General features: G+C 45.0%; 1 protein-coding gene across 2 annotated transcripts in view; it reads left to right on the plus strand.

The window, feature by feature from the left end:
• Positions 1–493: 493 nt before the first annotated feature.
• Positions 494–19,994, plus strand: part of MAP6 (microtubule associated protein 6) — an 81,916-nt gene continuing 62,415 nt past the window's right edge. For both annotated transcript variants that reach the window (XM_023512766.1, XM_012802970.2), the window contains exons 1-2: positions 494–1,189; positions 1,478–1,695. In XM_023512766.1, the coding sequence (XP_023368534.1) occupies positions 494–1,189; positions 1,478–1,695 (914 nt within the window). The remainder of the gene's footprint in view (positions 1,190–1,477; positions 1,696–19,994) is intronic.

Raw genomic sequence — 19,994 nt, forward strand, 5'->3', positions numbered from 1 at the left:
ATGGCCTCTGGGCTCTGCTAGGTGGCCGGCTGCGACCAGACGCCGGCGGGAAGGAGAATCGAACCGGGTCCGTGGACCCTGCGGCCGCACCGCTCCACGCCTCCTCTGCGCCATGGCTTAAGCCTGCAGCCACCTCTCCTCGCCTTTCTTCGCTCGGCTGGGGGCTGCGCGCCACCGCGGCCTCAGGGAAGGGCGCTTCCCAGACACCCTCGTCGGGGACTCGGGGGACGCCCTACCTCGCCCTTCGGCGCCCGCTGCAGACTGCGCTCCCAAAGGCGTTTGTAGCCGGTAATCGAGGGACTTTACAGACTACCTTAGCGAAGGTCTCCCAGTGCTCTCTGAGGAAAGAGGGAGAGGTAGCTCAGGCTCATTGGTGGAGGGAGAAAACGGTGGGAATACACTGGCCGGTCGGGGTCGAAGGCTGAAGGAAAATTAGAGACTTGCTTTAGAACCACAAAAAGAAAGCGAGAGGGCCGGCGTTGCAGCCAGCATCATGGCGTGGCCGTGCATCACGCGGGCCTGCTGCATAGCCCGCTTCTGGAACCAGTTGGACAAGGCAGACATCGCCGTGCCGCTGGTTTTCACCAAGTACTCGGAGGCTACCGAGCACCCGGGAGCCCCGCCGCAGCCACCACCGCCTCAACAGCAGCAGGCGCAGCGGGCTCTGGCGCCCCCCTCGGCGCGCGCAGTTGCCATAGAGACGCAGCCGGCCCAGGGCGAGTTGGATGCAGTTGCCCGGGCAACGGGGCCGGCGCCCGGGCCCAGCGGCGAACGTGAGGCGGCTACTGCCCCGGGCCGGAGTGGGCCAGGCCCCGGCCTGGGCTCCGGCTCTACCTCCGGTCCAGGCCCCGCGGACTCGGTGATGCGGCAGGACTACCGCGCCTGGAAGGTGCAGCGGCCCGAGCCCAGCTGCAGGCCGCGCAGCGAGTACCAGCCGTCCGACGTACCCTTCGAGCGCGAGACCCAGTACCAGAAGGATTTCCGCGCCTGGCCACTGCCGCGCCGCGGGGACCATCCGTGGATCCCCAAGCCCGTGCAGATCCCAACTTCCTCCCAGGCTTCCGCGCCTATTTTCAGTGCTCAGAGGCGCCGGCCGCAGAGCCAGGAGCGTTGGCCCATGCAGGCCGCCATTGAAGCCACGGAGCAAGAGACGGCCCCTGGAGGAGTAGGTGGCCCCGCGGCGGGAAAGGCGTCTGGGGGGGACGATCGTGACACACGCAGGAAGGCCGGGCCCGCCTGGATGGTGCGCCGCGCTGAGGGGCAGGGGCACGAGCAGACGCCGCTGCCGGAGACCCAACCCCCGGCCGAAGCTGGTGGCCCGGCGGCCGGAAAAGCATCCGGTGGGGACGATCGCGACACACGCAGGAAGGCCGGGCCCGCCTGGATGGTGCGACGGGCTGAGGGGCAGGGGCATGAGCAGACGCCGCTGCCGGAGGCCCAGCCCCAGGCCGGAGCCGGTGGCCCGGCGGCTGGAAAGGCATCTGGTGGGGACGATCGCGACACACGCAGGAAGGCCGGGCCCGCCTGGATGGTGCGACGGGCCGAGGGGCAGGGGCACGAGCAGACGCCACTGCCCTTGGCTCAGGCCCAGGTCCAGGCCATCGGCCTGGAGAGTGTCAAGGGGCGCGCAGCAGCGGACGCTCTCAACCGGCAAATCAAAGAGGAGACGGCGAGCGCAGTGGGCAGCTCCTACAGGTGAGACGCTAGCTGAAGACTCATCCCCCTTACCGTCTCCCGCAGACCGCCCAGGGCTCATCGTCCCAGTGCAGGTCTCGCCGTCCCAGTGCAGGTCTCGCATTGCGCCTTCAGTCCCAGACCACGCCCTCTCCCTGCCACTTCCCGGCAACCTCCGGTTGCAGACTTCTCTGCTGCCCTGACTTGGGTGAAATCTGTTAGTATCATCCATCCCAGCTCTTTGACTTTACCACTGTAGCCCCCTTTCCTCAATCACTGCCGCACTTCAGATCTCTGTCTGTCCAAAGGAGACTCATTGCAATTTCCACGCAGGCTGTGCTTCCATTCTGGCCCCGCCAGACTCACCTGCTGCACCTTGGTGGATCGGCTGTCACCTAGAACCTTGGTGCCTTTCCACAGGGTCCTCATCCTTCTAGAAGAATTATTTATTTCTTTATTTTATTTATTTATTTTGAGACACAGTCTCGCTTTGTCACCCTGGTTAGAGTGCCATGAAGTCACAGCTCAAACTCAGCAACCTCTAACTCTTGAGGACTCCGTGATTCTCTTGTCTCAGCCTCCCAAGTAGCTGGGACTACAGGCGACTGCCATAACACCCAGCTACTATTTTGCTTTTAGAGACGAGGTCTCACTCTGGCTCAGGCTGGTCTTGAACCCATGAGCTCAGGCAATCCACCCGCCTCGGCCTCCAAAATTCTTTCCAAGTGACCTCACTCATTCCTCCCCTGTCCACTTCACCTGACCTTTCATTCTTCTCTCCCTCTTTGTGCCTCAAGCATCAACACTACCTTTTCTCCATTACCTGAAAGATCCTTACACATCACCACCCACCTTCCACAACTGGGGCTTTGAAGTCATTTTCTTTCTGCTTCTTACTAGCTGTGACCCATTGGGCAGGTTTCTTAATCTTTCTGGGCCTCAGATTCTTATTTGTAAGATGTAATTGATCATAGACATCTCTTAGAATTATTTGCTTATTGATTTACTATTAAATATTAAACATATTTTTGAGTATCTATACTATATGCCAAACACCGTGCTAGACATTATGAAGATTAAATGAGCTGATTCTGGAGAACGGTTCATGCCTGGCGCATAGTGGTAATCAGTATGTCTTGGTCCAATTCCTACCGTCTACAGGATGCCTCCTTATTCTGATTTCCACTTTCTATATGCCTCCTTCTTCCCAGGGAGGCATCTCCTTTCTCTCTCCTTTCCTTCATCTTCTCCAGATGTGTTTTTCATTCTCTCACCACCAAGAGCTCTCTCATTAGTACATTAATTCCTTGTAAATGAATGCCTTTAAGCATGGGAACATATCTAGATAGCTAGCTCTCTTTCCTTCTAAAATTTTCCCTCTGCTGTACCCATCCAGTCTGCTTTCCTTCCCTTCATCCATCCAATATATGTTTTTGAATGTTCAGCTTGCTGTCAGTCCCACCCTTATGTTTCAGCCAACAACACATAGCTAGCAGATCACAGTTGAGTCTGAACATGTAACATTGGGTTTGGAACCTCTCGGGAAGAAGCTGTGTATGATTAGTAATTGAGCTAAAGGTGTTTGAAATATGGCTTATGGGGTCCTTCATCAATGCCACGCCCAGTTAGTTGTCTCCTTCCTGCAGCAGGAAAGTTAATGTCCTTGGCCAAGATCCTGGATGTAGCCTCATGTCAGACTGATGTCCTTTTCCGGTGAACGTGGTAAACACTCCCTCATACGCTGAGGAAAGACTAGCCTATGTAGACACCTTCTCTTGTTAAGACAAAATCTTCCCCCGTCCCAGCATTTCCCATCTTCCTGAATTCCATTTCCTAGTTGGCATGTGTCTCTTGGTTTATTGCTATCACAACCACACTGGCCCCCAGGCGTACACTACTTCCTCTTAAAGGTCTGTTTCAAATAAGGACACATATCCTTTTCCTTGGCTAGCCACGAGGAGGTAGAATTTTCACCATATTTTTAAGCTGCTACCAAAGGAGAATCAAAAGAAATGAGAAAACACGAGGCATAAAACCCAATGCCAATATGTAGTTTTCTGGTTCTTGTTTACACAGCCTTACTTCATTTCTCTCTTTCTTTCTTTCTTTCTTTTTTTTTTTTTTTTTTTGAGATAGAATCTCACTATGTTGCCCTACCATGGTGTCACAGCTCACAGCAACCTCAAACTCTTGGACTCAAGAGATTCTCTTGACTCAGCCTCCCTAGAAGCTGGAACTATAAGCTCCTGCCACAACGCCTGGATATTGTTGTTGGGGTTGTTGTTGTTGTTGTTTAGCAGGCCCGGGCTGGGTTTGAACTCACGTGGCCAATGCCCTAACCATTGAGCTACGGGTACCCAGCCCCTACTACATTTCTTGATCTTCATTCCCTTAGAACTCTAAGGCTGGCCTAATGTCACACATTCGTGGCCTGGCCTCTTCATCTTCCTATTCCCATTCTATCACTCTGTCGAAGGTAGAACCTTACCATCCCCTATCCCCTGGGCAGGAGCGCTCTCTCCTCACCTCCATATAATCAATGCCGATCAAGAGAAATTTCAGATTCTTAAACCTCCTTGAGTGATCCTATTCAGTTTATGTTTCCAAGTTGGCAGGACTTGGCTTTGTTTAGGGATGATTGGCCAGACAGTCGAGGAATGACCACACCTTTCAGATATAACTCACTCCTAATTTGGGGTTGATATGAGACTACCTTAAGCATGCAATAAGCAAGTCATGCTTCACAGTTTGAATTATACACATCCCGGAAATGATTGGATTGGATGGGAGAATGCCATGCTCTCACAGCTGATGAAAATAATTATTTTAAGCAACTATCAGAATTCTATCAGTAGGACAAAAAAATCTTTGAACACCTAAAAATTTTTATTAATTCAGTTCTTCTCCAAAATTTAATTATACCTATGACTTTGAGGTGAACAGTACCATTTTGCATATAATCAGAGGGATTTTGAAAACTAAGAGAATGAGTATTGCTAAGAAACATCGGTTTCTTTAATGGACAACTTAAGTGTATGACAAATTTGTTGTAAAATTTAACATTATCTTTTGTTCCAGAAAAAAGTATTAACTAGTAGTAGGTCAATGTACTTTGAGTGAAAGTAGATAGGAAGAAATAAGATACTCAATAAAAACATTGTAAGCTGAGCACAGTGGCTCATGCCTGTAATCCTAGCACTTTGGGACACCAAGGCAGGATTGCTAGAGGTCAGGAGTTCGAAACCAGCCTGAGAAAGAGCTAGACTCCATCTCTACTAAAAATATATATTTTTATTTTTAAGACAGAATCGCACTTTGTAGCCCTTGGTAGAGTGTCATGGCATCATAGCTCACAGCAACCTCAAACTCTTGGGCTCAAGTGATTCTCTTGCCTCAGCCTCCCAAGTAGCTGGGACTACAGGCACCCACCACTATAGCTGGCTATTTTTAGAGATGAGGTCTTGCTCTTGCTCAGGATGGTCTTGAACCTGTGAACTCAGGGGAATCCATATGCCTTGGCCTCCCAGAGTGCTCCCAGAGGATTATAGGCGTGAGCCACAGTGCCTGGCGTCTACTAAAAATAGAAAAATTAGCCATGTGTGGCGGTGCATGCCTGTAGTCCCATTCACTTGGGAGGCTGAGGCAGGAGGATTACTTGAGCACAGTAGTTTGAGGTTACAGTGAGTATTATGATACCACTGCACTCTAGACGGAGCTATAGAGCAAGACTGTCTCAAAACAAAAAACCAAGACAACAACAAAACCCTGTAAAGAAAAAAAGCTTGGCGATTATTGCCTTATCTAGAATGTTGATTTTCCTTCCCGTAGTCAAGCCAAGTTTGGCTCCATTTTAGTGATGATTTGATTTACGAACCCTTTTCGTCTGCCACTCTACATAAATCACAGCATGTTTACATACCAATGGTGACCAGTTCATCTCATGGGGTTTATAAATGACATCTGTCACATGACATCAAAGTGAGCATTTCACTTGGAGAAAGGATACATATCTGTCAGCTTAATACTGATATTTATATTGGTATGTAATGTAAAATACACATTCAACATTCGGACTCCCGTACATGCTAATTGATTTTCTCCTACAATGTGCAATCATAAATAATTAGATATCCTTTGACCCTATGGCTTTGAGAAATTTTTCCTATTCAACAACATTTCATCTGTGGCTGGGCTCAGTGATTCACATTTATAATCCTAGTACTCTGGAAGGCTAAGGATCACTTAAGGCCAGGAGTTAGAAACCAGCCTGAGTGAGAGTGAGACCCCCCTCTCTACACAAAGCAGAAAAATTAGCTGGGTGTGGTAGCATGAGCCTGTGGTCCCAGCTGCTCAGGATGCTGAGACAGAAAGATCGATTGCTTGAGCCCAGGGTTTTGAGGTTGTAGTGAGCTATGATGATGCCACTGCTCTCTAGGCAGGGCAACAGAGTGAGACTCTGTCTCAAAATAAATAAATACATAAATAAAACAAGAAAACCCTCAGATCATCTAATTTATAATCTGCTTATACTAGCCTGGAATTTTTGTGCTTAGGTGGTATCTGAGATATGTTTAGAATGATTCAGAATCATGAGGTTGATTAATTTTTAATACTTTCAGTTTACATAGATGATATTATAAAATTGAGAAATATGCCTTTATTTCCATCTTTAATGTTAAGATGAATTGCACTGGGAAGCCCTTTATGACTTTAGACCTGGCTTTCTCAATTAGAAATTAGATGAGTCATAAGGAAGAGATTAAAATTCCTCTGGCATTGTCTTGGCCATCAGATAATAGAGACAGATAGGGTAGTAGCAGGTGCTCCCTATAGAAATGCTAATGAAAATTTTTCCTAGAAGAAATCAGCTGAGGCACCAGGAGGTAGAATTAATAAACCAGAGGCAAAATACTTGAAAAAATGATAGCAGTAACAAGGAAGTTAGAAAGCAAAGGAATCTTTCATGTCTGCCCTATAGACTGGTGTGAAGGTCAGAGCAAAGCCCATCTTAGTTTATGCCAGGCGTCCTCAAACTGCGGCCCATAGGCCACATGCAGCCCACCTAGGACATTTATCTGGCCCGCTGGGTGTTTTTGCCACCGCTGCCTGTCCTGTTTAGCCGCTGACTCATCCAGGGACCCGCAGTTCAGCCCTCCAACAGTCTGAGGGACAGTGAACTGGCTCCCTGTTTTAAAAGTTTGAGGACCCCTGGTGCTGTGCAGAACTGCCCTATGCCCCAACTTCCCATTTCTCTAATTTCCTCTGGCGTAAATCCCAGCAAGACTTCAAGGCTCATCTCAGATACTGAATCTATAGCAATATCTTCCTTGGTCTTGCCATTTAAAATTAATTTTTCTTCTATTCTCTTTCTACTTTCTGACCTCTTACCATTTTCTGCTGGATTATAAAATAATTTTGTCCATAACTGCCTCCCCTACCAAATCACAAATGCTTAAAGAGAAGGACTTACTTTGTTCATTTCTGTACCTCTTCCAGCCTAACATTGTACCTACGTGCCACATAGATTTGTTGAATTCAAAGGAATGTTTAGGGCTCTGGGAGTTTTTTATTTACTTACATAATGATTCGTTCAGTTTCATTTATTTCAATTTATTTCAGAAAATGACCACCAAACCCTGCTATGTACCAGACAGGGTGCTGGGATACCAAAAGAATAAGTTATAGTCCTGATGTAAGGAAACTGTGTCTTCCTTAATCAAGATAAAGTCCACATCTTACTAGGTTAGCACTAGAAGTAAATGTTCAAAGGGAGAAGGGCAGCAAACTCTATATGGATGCACCTTCACCTAGGGCAGTGGTCCTCAACCTCTACACATTGGAATCTCTGCTTTAAAAAGGTGGATGTGGCTCTGCGCCCATAGCACAGTGGTTATGGCGCCAGCCACATACACTGAGGCTGGTAGATTCGAACCCAGCCATGGCCAGCTAAGCAACAACAACAACTGCAACAAAAGAAAAATAGCCAGGCGTTGTAGTGGGCGCCTGTAGTCCCAGCTAATCGGGAGGCTGAGGCAAGAGAATTGCTTAAGCCCACGAGTTAGAGGTTGCTGTGAGCTGTGACAGCACAGCACTCTACCAAGGGCAACATAGTAAGACTCTGTCTCAAAAAAAATAAAATTAAATTAAAAGGTGGCTGCACCTGGAAGCCTTGTGCAGAAAATGTGAATTAATTGGTCTGGGTGCAGCCTGGGGTGAATTGTTAAAGCTATCTCAAGTGATTGTAATGTGCGACTCCGTTGGCCACCTACTTCCACAAGGCTGGTTCTCAAAACTTATAGAAGGAATCACGTGGAAAGCTTTTCAAAATGCAGATTCCTGGGCTACATTCTCAGACATCTTGACTTAGTAGCTTTAAAATGGAGCCTAAATTTTTGTTTTTTAACAAACACTCTAGGTAATTTTGAGGCGGGTGAATGCAAATCTTACTTGGGAAAAAACTGCTTGGGGAGATTTGTCACCTTTAAGGCACTGAACTTTCCCATATACAAACATGGGAAAGCTTGTTATTTATCTGAATCTTATGTTTGTCACTCTTATGTTATAATTTTCTCCACAAAATTACATGATGCCGTTTTAAAACTTTATTTCTATATTTAGCTCTTTAGTAATCTAACTGGATTATATCTTTAAATATGGAATGAGGTAGGGGTTGCATTTCCCCCTGCATGGAAAGTCATCTTTAAATTATAACTTCTTTAGAAGTTTAATTTTTCCTTATTAATTTATAACATCTTCTCTATCAAATAAGGGTCACATACCCCTAGATATTTTTTTGAGACAGAGTCTCAAGCTGTCGCCCTGGGTAGAGTGCCATGGTGCCAGAGCTCACAGCAACCTCAGACTCTTGGGCTTAAGCAATTCTTTTGCCTCAGCCTCTGAGTAGCTGGGACTACAGGCGCTCACCACAACACCTGGCTATTTTTCTGTTGCAGTTGTCACTGTTGCTTTAGCTGGCCCAGGCTGGATTCGAACCTGCCAGCCTCAGCGCATGTGGCTGGCATCCTACCCACTAAGCTACAGGTGCCAGTACCCTTAGGTATTATTTCTGGGTTCTCTGTTCTGTTCTATTAGTCTGAGCTAATGCTGCACTATCTTATTTTCCTTCTTTTTTTTTTTCCTAAGCTGTCTTTTAACTATTGTTCTTATTCTAAAGAGTTTATTTTATTACATTTTCTAATTTATTACTGTGCATATGCATTCATTTTTGTGTGTTAATTCTTGTGTCCAGGAACCTTATAAACTCTCGAGTTACTTTTGTCTATAAATCTCTTGGATTGTCTCTGAAGATAATGAATGCTTTTAGCAAATTAGTAACGAATTGTCTTACTTTCCAGTATTTATAGATCTTGGTTTTTTGTGTGTCATGTAGGACATTTGGTATAGTTTGGAATTGTAGGTGACAACAGACAACTTTGTTCAGGGACATGGAAATGTTTCTAAAGTTTTATCATTAAATATGAGGTTTGCTCAATGTTTTTATGAGATCAGATTAAGAAACCTCTCTTTATCCTAGTTTGCTGGGAGTTTCTAAAAATGAGGATGGGGCGGTGCCCATAGTTCAGTGGGTACGGGGCCGGCCACATATACCAAGGATGGCGAGTTCAAACTGGGCCTGAGCCTGCTAAACAACAATGACAATTGCAACAACAACAACTACAAAAAATAGCTGGGCGTTGTGGCGAAAGCCTCTAGTCCCAGCTACTTGGGAGGCTGAGGCAAGAGAATGGCTGAAGCCCAAGAGTTGAAGTTGCTGTGATCTGTGATGCCACAGTTCTCTACCCAGGGCAACAGCTTGAGAGTGTGTCTCAAAAAAAAAAAAAAAAAAAAAATTAAAATGAGGATGGATGTTGAATTTTTTTTTTTGAGACAGAGTTTCACTTTGTTGCCTTCAGTAGAGTGCAGTGGCATCACAGCTCACAGCAACCTCCAACTCTTGGACACTAGCAATTCTCTTGCCTCAGCCTCCCAAGTAGCTGGGACTACAGGTGCCTGCCACAATGTCCAGCTATTTTTAGAGATGTGGTCTCAAGCTGGCTCAGGCTAGTCTTAAACCTGTGAGCTCAGGCATTCCACCCACCTTGACCTCCCAGGGGTGTTGAATTTTATTGAATTCTTATTCTACATCAACCAAGATGATCATATGGTTTTCTTTTTTTATCTGTTAATGGAATTATTTTTTTTCTTATATTGAACCATCTTTGTATTCCTGGGATAAACTTTGCTTAGATAAAAATACAGTATGTTTTATATTTTATTATGCTTAATTTGGTTTGCTATTTTTTATTTAAAATGTTTATATATTCATAAATTTAATTGGTCTATAATTTTCCCTTTTATGTATTTGTCTTCTACAATATTGGGATCAAGGTTATATCTATAAAATTATATGAGAAGAATTTCTTTTTAGTTGTTTGAAACAATTTATATAAGAATTTCTCCTTAAATATCTGATATTATTCTCCTATAAAACTTTCTGGACCTGATATCTTTTCATGGATTTTTCTTTTTACTACCTGTATGATAACTTTAATAGTGATTCATTTATTCAGGTTTCGTATTTATTCCTAAGCCAATTTTGGTGATCTTTTTTTTCTGGATAGTTTACATTTCTTTAACTTTATAATTTATTGACATAAAATTGTTCATATCATTATGTTGTGAATTTAAAAATAATCTCTACTTATCTATAGTTATAGCCCCGTTTTCATGCCCAATATTAACTTGTGCCTTCTCTAGTTTTTCAGAATTTGTCTTGTAGAACTATGTTTTGGTTTTTAGTCTTTGCAAAGCATAAAAGTTTGATTTTGTTGAGTGTCTTTTTTTTTTGTAAATTTTACCTTTATTTTTATTGTTCTCTTTCTTTTTAGCTTTGAAAGGTAGGTATAGGTCAGGTTAGCTTTGCATCCCTAGATCAGGAGTTTGGATTTGTTTCTGTAGACAATTATGCCCCTGAAGGAACCTAACCAAGAGAACAAAGGAAAGAATGTAATTTTCTTCTCTTTTCTTTATTTTGGACAGACTCTTGGCATGTCACCCTCTGTAGACGGCTACCGTGTCACCACTCACAGCAAACTCCAAGTCTTAGGCTTAAGCAATTCTGTTGCTCAGTGTCCCAGTAGCTCGCACTACAGGTCCCACAATGCCCACCAAGCCGGAACAACATGATTTGATAAAGCTCCTGCTGGCTCAGTGACCTGGTGGGATTAGAGAAAGAGAAGCCAATCAGAAGGTGTTAAAATAATGAAGAGAGGGCTGGGGCTCAGCGCCTATAGCTCAGCAGCTAGGGCGCAAGCCACATACACCAGAGCTGGCAGGTTCGAATCCAGCCCAGGCCTGCCAAACAACAATGACAACTACAACCAAAAAAAAAAAAAAATAGCCGGGCACTGTGGCGGGCACCTGTTGTACCAGCTATTTGGGAGGCTGAGGCAAGAGAATCACTTAAGCCTACGCGTTGGAGGTTGCTGTGAGCTGTGATGTGACGGCCCTCTACCAAGGGTGACATAGTGAGACTCTGTCTCAAAAAAAAAAAAAAGAAGAGAGATAGAGAAAGAGAGAGAGAGAGAGGGCCGGGTGTGGTGGCTCATGCCTGTAATCCTAGCCCTCTGGGAGGCTGAGACAGGTAGATTGCCCTGAGGTCACAGGTTGGAAACCAGCCTGAGCAAGAGCAAGACCCTGACTTAAAAAAAAAATTGCCAGGTGTGTGGCAGGCACCTATAGTCCCAGCTACTTGAGAGGCTGAGGCAAGTGAATTGCTTGTGCCCAAGAGTTGGAGGTTGCTGTGAGTTATGACATCATGGCACTCTACCAAGTGTGACAAAGTAAGACTCCGTCTCAAAAATAATAATGATAATGATAATAATTCAGAGAGAATGGCAAACCCTTGGCTGTGGGATTGGAGATTCAAAACATAATATAGGTACAAAACAACTGATCTAAATGACCAACTGAAATGCAAGGAAAAGGATATGATCCAGGATGACTCTTGTGTTTCTGCTTTGGATAACTGGCAGTGGTGCTAGGCACTGGAACAGGGAACACAGAGGAGAAAAAAAAAAGACAGAAGTGGAAACCGAGCTTACTCTTTAGTATACAGAATGTCAGTTCTTTATATGTTATCTGACGAAATGTGTCCAAGGATTTCAGTTGAGTACATGGATCTGAAACTTGGGGAAAGGTCTGGGCTAAAAATATAGAATTGTAAACAACCAGCTTGTGGGTGTTATTAAAGCCATGGGAAGAAGTGAAATCATCCCTGGAGAGGGAATGGAGAAAATTAACTCGTAGAAAACGGAGCCCTGGGGAATACGAGTATCCTTTCTACTATGGGCAGAAAAAATACAGAAGAGGTGATGGGGGAAGGAAGAAGACCAGGAAAGAGACTTGTCATAGAAATGACACACTGACTCAGCAGTGCTTTGTGCCTACTTGGAAATTTTACTGAGGACTCCTGTATGCAAGGCATGTTTGTTACTCCCTTGGTTGACCTCATGCAGTTAACTTTCAGAGATACACTGTTGACTGCTACTGACCCACAAAGAAGATAAGACACATCTAATTAATTCTTGGTTGCTCTCCTAGGGAAAAATTGCATCTAATGCATATATGAACGTCTTTTAAAAAGTCAAGCCAGTGATAGTTCTAAATCTACACTCAACAGAATCATTCCATGTCCCAAATGCAAAACTAAACAATCCAACGAACGTTCATTAGGATGGAGGGGCCAGCTCTATAATGCAGCTTCAGCTTTATAAACGTGTCAGCTGTATTAACGTAAACAGGTGAGCTTCTAGTTCTCTCCTGAACGAAGATAAATTCAAGATGGGCCTGAATCAACAAACTAAAAACTCTCTAGTTTCACCATTAGAAATAATAATAACAGTAGCTAATTGAGGGTCTACTGTGTGCCTGGCAGAAGGCCTGAAACCTTAGGTACATTTTCTTCTGTCCTCTTTACAGTAGCCCTGCCGGAGCCATGCTGTTACTTCCCGGTTGGCACGTAGGCCACACAGGCCTCTTGCATGTCATTAGGCTTTAAGACCATTGAAGGCAGACTTGGTTGACACTAGCCTTTCTCTACACTCGGCACTTCCTCGCTCTCATATTAAGGTGTACTGACTCCATTGAGTTTCAATCTAGTAAACATTTATCTGTATCTACCACATGTCAGGCCCTGAACTAAGCCCTGGGATGACAAAGTTGTCCTTGCTCTCAGGAGGCTTACGTTTATTAGGCAAATGTGCTGAAAAGCTATAGGTGCCCTGATTTAAAAAAAAAAAAAAAAAAAGCCTGTGCAGGGCACAGTGGAGCACAGAGAAGAGAGGGGTTTATCAGCTCTACTGAAAGGTTGTTGGAGGCCGGGCTTGGTGGTTCATGCCTGTAATCCTAGCACTCAGGGAGGCCCAGGCGAGTGGACTGCTTGACCGCTGAGTTGGAGACCAGCCTGAGCAAAAGCGAGACCCTGTCTCTACTAAAATAGAAAAACGGAGGCAAGAGGATCGCTTGAGCCCAAGAGTTGGAGGTTGCTGTGAGCTCTGACGCCATGGCACTCTACCCAGGGCAACAGCTTGAGACTCTGTCTCAAAAAAAAATTAAAAAATAAAGGTTGTTGGGAAAGGGTTCAGTAGAGAGGGTGACAAGTAGGCTGGGTCTTGAAAGATAAGTGGCCATTTATGCAGGATAGATCAATCTGAGTAAAAGCAGAGGAAGAGAAATCATAGGCAGTTCTGTGCAGCCAGATCTTTTTGGAGGTATCATAGTGTGAGGAGAGAAAGGTGAGGGAAGCCTGGGGATGTAGACTGGGGCCAGCAAAGAGGAGAATCAGGATGGTTTTCTTTTTAGATTTTGACAGCAACGGGAAGAATGGGTGAGGGGCGTGATTAGGCTGGGAGCACAGAGTCCAGGGAAACTATAGACTAGATGAAGGGTGGTGAATACCTCCAGCAAGGGAAGAGTGTAAACAGATGCTGATGGCATAGAATAAAATAATGTAGTGGCTAACTGAAAGTAGGCAGAAATGGAGAGAGGAGAGTCTAGGCCACATCCCAGGTTTCATGCTTTGGATGTCTAGGGGAACAGTGGTATCTTTCACTGAGCTAGATAGCACAGTTTTAGAAAAGTTGAGCTTGAAGTGTCTTTGAAGGGTCTACGTGGAGATGTTCAGTACAAAATGAAAATGGAAACTCAACTGCTGATAAGGATGTAAATTGGGATAATCACTTTATAAGATCTTTCTTTCCTTCCTTCCTTCCTTCCTTCCTTTCTTTCTTTAGACGGGTTTCACTTTGTTGCCCCCGGTAGAGTGCCATGGCATCATCGCCCACAGCACCCTCTAACTCTTTGGGCTTAAGCAATTCTCTTGCCTCAGTCCTGAGTAGCTGGGACTACAGGTGCCCATTACAATGCCCAGCTATTTTTTTTTTTCTTTTTTTGAGACAGAACCTCAAGCTGTCACTCTGGGTAGAGTGCTGTGGCATCACAGCTCACAGCAACCTCCAACTCCTGGGCTCAAGCGAGTCTCCTGCCTCCGCCTCCCAAGCAGCTGGGACCACAGGCACCTGCCACAACGCCCGGCTATTTTTTGGTTGCAGCGGTCATGGTTGTTTTGGCGGGCCTGGGCTGGATTCCAACCTGCCAGCTCTGGTGTATGTGGCTGGCGAGCCACACTAACTTTTCTTTAGAGATGAGGTCTCACTTTGGCTGAGACTGGTCTTGAACCTGTGAGCTCAGGCAATTCACCCGCCTAGGCCTCCCAAGTGCTAGGATTACAGGCATGAGCCACTGTGCCCTACCCCATATTCTAGAGAATCAGAAATGAGCAGAAGACTTGTACAAGAATGTTTATAGCAGCATTATTCACAATAACTAAAAACTAAAACAGCCCAAATGTCCACTGACAGTATGACATGTAAACTGTGTCATGTTCATACAGCAGAATGTTATGTAGCAGGGTATGGAAGGCACAATAATGCCCACCTCAAAGATGTCCAAATCCTAATTCCGGGAACCTGTGAATAGGTCACCTTACATGGCAAAGGGACTTTGCAGATGTCATTAAGTTATGAATCTTGTGATGGGAGAATAGCCCGGATTAGCCAAGTGGGCCCAATGTGATCACAAAGGTCTTGCTGGCTTTGAAGATGGAAGAGGGAAATGCTCCGAGGAATGTAGACGGCCTCTAGGAAGCTGGGAAAGACAGGGAAATCCATTCTCTCAAAGAGCCTCCGGTGAGACCCATTTTGGACTTCTGGATTACAGAACTGTAGGATAATGAACTTGTGTGCCATTCAATTTGTGGTAATCTGTTTCAGCAGATTAATACACAGGGTACTGACATTATGGACCAGACAATTCTTTGTTGTGGGGCTGCCCTGTGCACTGTAGGATGTTGAGCAGCGTCCCTGACACCTATCCGCTCCACGCCAGTAGTGTGTCCCAACCCTCCCTGCCCTGAGTTGTAGCAATCAGAAATGTCTTCAGACATTGCCGAAAGCGCCTGGTTGGGGGACAAAATTGCTTCCAGTTGGGATTCACTGTTATATAGGAATGAAAAAGAACAAATCACTGTGGCACTCACTATGGATATATCTCACAGTGAAAGAAACCAGACACAAGTGCACTTACTGCATGATTCATTTATATGAAGTTCAAAAGCAGGCAAAGTAAATGGCAGTGATGGAAACTAGAATAGTGGTGAGTTATTGGCTCAGAAAGAACTTAGGGGAAACTTCTAAGGCAGGCATCCTCAAACTTCGGCCCATGGGCCAAATGTGTCCCGCTGAGGACATTTATCCAGCCCGCCAGGTGTTTTTGGCGCCTCTGCTTGTCCTGCTTAGCAGCCGACTCATCCCGGGGCCCACAGTCCGGCCCTCCAACGGTCTGAGGGACAGTGAACTGGCCCCCTGTTTAAAAAGTTTGAGGACCCCTGCCTAAGGCGTTGCCAATGTTCTATAACTTGATCTGAGTGGTGGTTACATGGGTTTATATATAACAGAGACTCATAGACCTCATTCTATGTATGCTATTCCTCCACAAATAATGAAAAGCAAAATAATGAAAAGCGAATTAAATGGCGATGTAGTTGGATGTTCGGGAGAAAGGACAGAACAGATAGAAAGATGTGGACAACATCAACTTGTTGGTGGCTGTTGAACTCTTAAGTGTTGTGATGGATGGGGGATGAAGAGGGTGAGAAGGAAAGAATGCTGAGGCCACAGCCAAGAAAGCAGCACTGACACCTCAGGAATGGACAGGCCGGTGGTGTCTGTGCCCGTCTCTACCCCGCAAAAGCAAGAGTGAGAGCATAGACCCCACCCTGGTCTCCACCTCTCACCTCCCTGCAGCTGGCCTTGAACATTACACAACTGCCCTGCACGTGTGTTAAAGAACGTTAGGACTCCTCGCTACCCCTCCCTTTACCGTCAATGTGTATTTGTTTTCACACTGAATGGAGAGGCTTTTGCAGGGCTAAGTCCGGTGTAACCTCTTTTGGTGGGAAAATTGTGCCCAAACCTCAAGCCACAAAACCCACCTCAAGTGCTTCCTTGTGGTCACTGGCCATTTTCTACTGTGACTTCAAAAAGTTGGCCCACATTGTGGCATATCCTAGAGTGCAGAGTACATTTTTGCAAACCTCCTAGCTCTCAAGGGTTGTCCATTATTAAATCATAATAATTAGGGAGAAGGTAGACAATGTCAGGATGCTGAAGAGTGGAGTATCAGAGAGAACAGAGAAGTAGTTGAGTTTCAACTTCATCTGCTGAGTGTCTACTCCATGACAACTGCTTTACCAAATCTTTTTATACAGACTTCGGAATGACCTTTTAAGGTAAACATCTCTATCTTTAAAGATGAAGAATAGAGTTAGAGACTGGCTTGGGAATCTGGTTCTCCTGGTTCCTCCCCACAGCGGTATCTTACTTGTGCACCTCAGGCAGACCCCTGCCACGTTCCCCATAATCACCCACCCAAACATGCTAGTTCTGGGAGGACTACTGCCTACCTGGACCTTTATGCTGGCTTTCTGGCCCCCATTCTCCTAAGCCCATGCCATCCTCCTCTCTGCCCAAATTCATCTCTGCAGTGAGGGAGGGGTGAGTGGTCTCACCACTTCTTGTCCATGGATTCCTTTTCCCTCCAAGGCAAGGCCCAGGCACCTTGGCCTGCAGTCAAGGCCTTATAGGATCTGACCTATCTGGTTCTTTTTGCCCACTGCTCCCTGCACACACTTGATGCTTTTTCTTGGGGGTTCTCAGCCCTGGCTGTACATTTAAAATCACAGGAGCCTCAGCAGGTGCTCTGACTAAATCATGGCCTGAACTGAGCTCTCCTAAGCCCCACATAGAGCTACTGCTGGACTTTGCTCATAATTTTCCCTCCCTCCTGCCCTCCTCCCATCTTCTTTCTAAATCCTTCCTATCCTCAGGGCTTTTAGTCCATCGAGAAAGAGGCTTAGAGTGTAAAAGCAAGGAATTAGGTTGGATTTACTTGATTCTAATTCCACAATAATAATACCGTGAGCTTAACATTATTTTTATTCCATGTTCATACAGCATCTTAAGAGCATGCGAAGGTTGGAACTGTGGGATGTGAGGCTTCCAGGTGAAGAACACAGGATTCCCTATTTGCAGAAGATTGCTATCTTGTGAGAAAGATAATACGCATGGATGTACTGTTTCCAAAGTACCAGGCAGGCCCTATGGGGTTACAGTCAAGGGGCAGAATCCTCCAGGAGCACACAAGGGCTGGTTAATGCTGCTGGAAGATTGGTGGAAGGGATGGGTGTATGAGTATTGGGAGATGTCCTGGTGTCCTGTGAAGAACTTAGTGATTCTTAATATTTGGTTTGAATCACTCCTCTTTAACTTAGGTCTGTGTAATCTTGAGAAAGACTCGATTTTTCTCATCAATAAAGTGGGGATAATTACGCAGTTGTGATTTCACAGTGATGATGAAGATGGAGAGAGACAATGCTTATACTGAGAGCATGCTCATCACAGTAAGTGCTGGCTGCTTTGACGATTATGACTGAAATAATGGAGTAGAGTGCATTCCAATGGAAGTTATTTATTTACTTATTCAGGGAACACTGACCGCATCTTGTATGAGGCTCTATGTTAGAACCTGGGGGTAGAGAGATGAATTACACATAGCCAACTGTCCTAAAGGAGCTCCTGGTCTAGTAAGAGAAAAGTTTATTGCAAAATTACAGTAATGGAGTAAGTACAATAAGGGAAACGTGTGAGGTATTGAGGGGATGTGAGGAAAGGCGGGGTCTGAATCTGAGTCACAGACCACCCCCTGGAAGGGCTGTGCCCTTACTGTGTCAAAAGCCCAGGAGTAAAAAAAGTATAGGAGTTATAAATAGTTCCTTTGGGAAGGGAAAATTAGGAACTATATGATGTAGACTCCTTCCTAGAGGTCCTTAACCATGAGATAAGGATGCAAAAGGCCATTTAACAGAATACTTAATTACGATTCCTGCTCCCTTCAGGGGTCTGGCTTTATCTGAGACTTTGGTTTCAAGTTCTGCTCACATGTATTAACTCAATGATTTGGGGAAAGTTACTCAACTTCTCTGATTTTGTTTCCTAACTGGGAAAATGGAACATTCAAAGTTGTGGAATGATTAACATTCCATTAAGTCTATTTTGTTTTATTTGCTGTTGCACCCTTCCCCATCTAGCTCAGTGTATGGTATTTCACAGGTGCTCCATAGATATTAACTGAAAAATGAATGAGTGGTGCGTGGACAGTGCCTAGCATAGTGCCTAGCCCAGTGTAAGCATTTAGTAAACAGCAATTATCCTCTTCATTGTCCTTGGTGGATTGAACACTACTTGGCAAATATAAAGAGATCCTTTTGCTCTTCTGTTTGTACACATTCTGAATTTCTAGGAAAAGAACGATTAAATGCTCAGATCAGAGAGTTTCTGTGAGTATTCTTTAGTTCCACAAGCATCTGAGTCACCATATTATAATCTATCTGTGCAAATATGAATTCTATGGAGAGGCCCAGCTTCCATCATTCTGTATACACAAAAACATTGCATGCATAAGATATAAATCATAAAATGAGAATCTGAATGAAAACAATAATTTTTAACAAGTTTAAATTTGCTCTGAAAGTGAATTCAGAGATGTTTCTGGGCTCAATAAAGTGACGCTATCCAATTTTTACCAAAGTATGGATTTGGGGTGGCAGCTAGGTGCCATCAATCAGGGAATGGGTTAATTGTGAACAAACTTGGGATAGAATTTTCTCCCTTGGACTTCCCATCCAAGTATCTGTGCCTCTTTAATAGGCTTATTCTAACATCTCAAAAATCTCAGGGATCCCAAGGACTCCTCTCAAAGATTTGGTATATTTCACATGATTTTTCAGGGATATATAAGAAAGTCCATTTGGCCTGATATCCTTGAGGGCAGAGCCTGGGCCTTTTGTTTGTTTGATTGCTTTTTTGTTTTTTGTGTTTGTTTTGTTTTGTGACAGGGTCTCTTTCTGTCACCCTGGCTAGAGTCTAGTGGTGCCATCAAAGCTCACTAAAACCTCAAGTTCTTGGGCTCAAGTGATCGTCCTGCCTCTGCCTTCCTAGTAGCTGGGACTGCAGATGGGCATTACTATGCCCAGCTGACATTTTCTATTTTTAGTAGAGATGGGGTCTCCCTGTTGCTCAGGCTGGTCTCAAACTCCTGACCTCAAGCAATCCTCCTGCCTTGGCCTCCCAGAGTACTAGGATTATAGAAGTGAGCCACCACACCTGGTAGCCTTGTGCTTTTATCCCTTTCTCAGGGCTTGGTACAGAAGACAGCTCAACCACTGTTTAAAGAACGACTGTCAGTGAGTAAATAGGCCCAATACCATTCTTCTCAGAGCTTCCGGATAACCAAATCTTCCCTGTGGATTTAGTGAGCCGCTGGATGAAATATGCATGTCAGATGCCGAGATTCTGTTTTGAGGGAGTAGGGAGAGAGGAAATGAAGAGTCACAGTGTAATATGAATGGGAGAGAAAAGTAAGCAGAGGATAAGGAGTAGGAATGGTAGTAGGAATATTTCTGCCCATCGCAGCACTGTGCCCAACAGTTGCCTGATAACGCGAGAAGTAATACCAAGGTTTCTAAGGATTTATTTGCAGTATTTTTCTAGATAATACTTACTGTAGTCTGTGTATCAGTATACAATTCTCCATCCTTTTATCACATCCTTGCTGTGCAAAGGACACTTCTTACTGATGGTGGGCAAATACGTAAGTCACTGGTAGCAATAAAAGCCAAATACTCAGTTTAGACTTTTTTTTTT

Source organism: Otolemur garnettii, unplaced genomic scaffold (genome assembly GCF_000181295.1).
Source record: "Otolemur garnettii isolate 467f Iridium unplaced genomic scaffold, OtoGar3 scaffold00001, whole genome shotgun sequence".
In the NCBI taxonomy this organism is placed as follows: domain Eukaryota; kingdom Metazoa; phylum Chordata; class Mammalia; order Primates; family Galagidae; genus Otolemur; species Otolemur garnettii.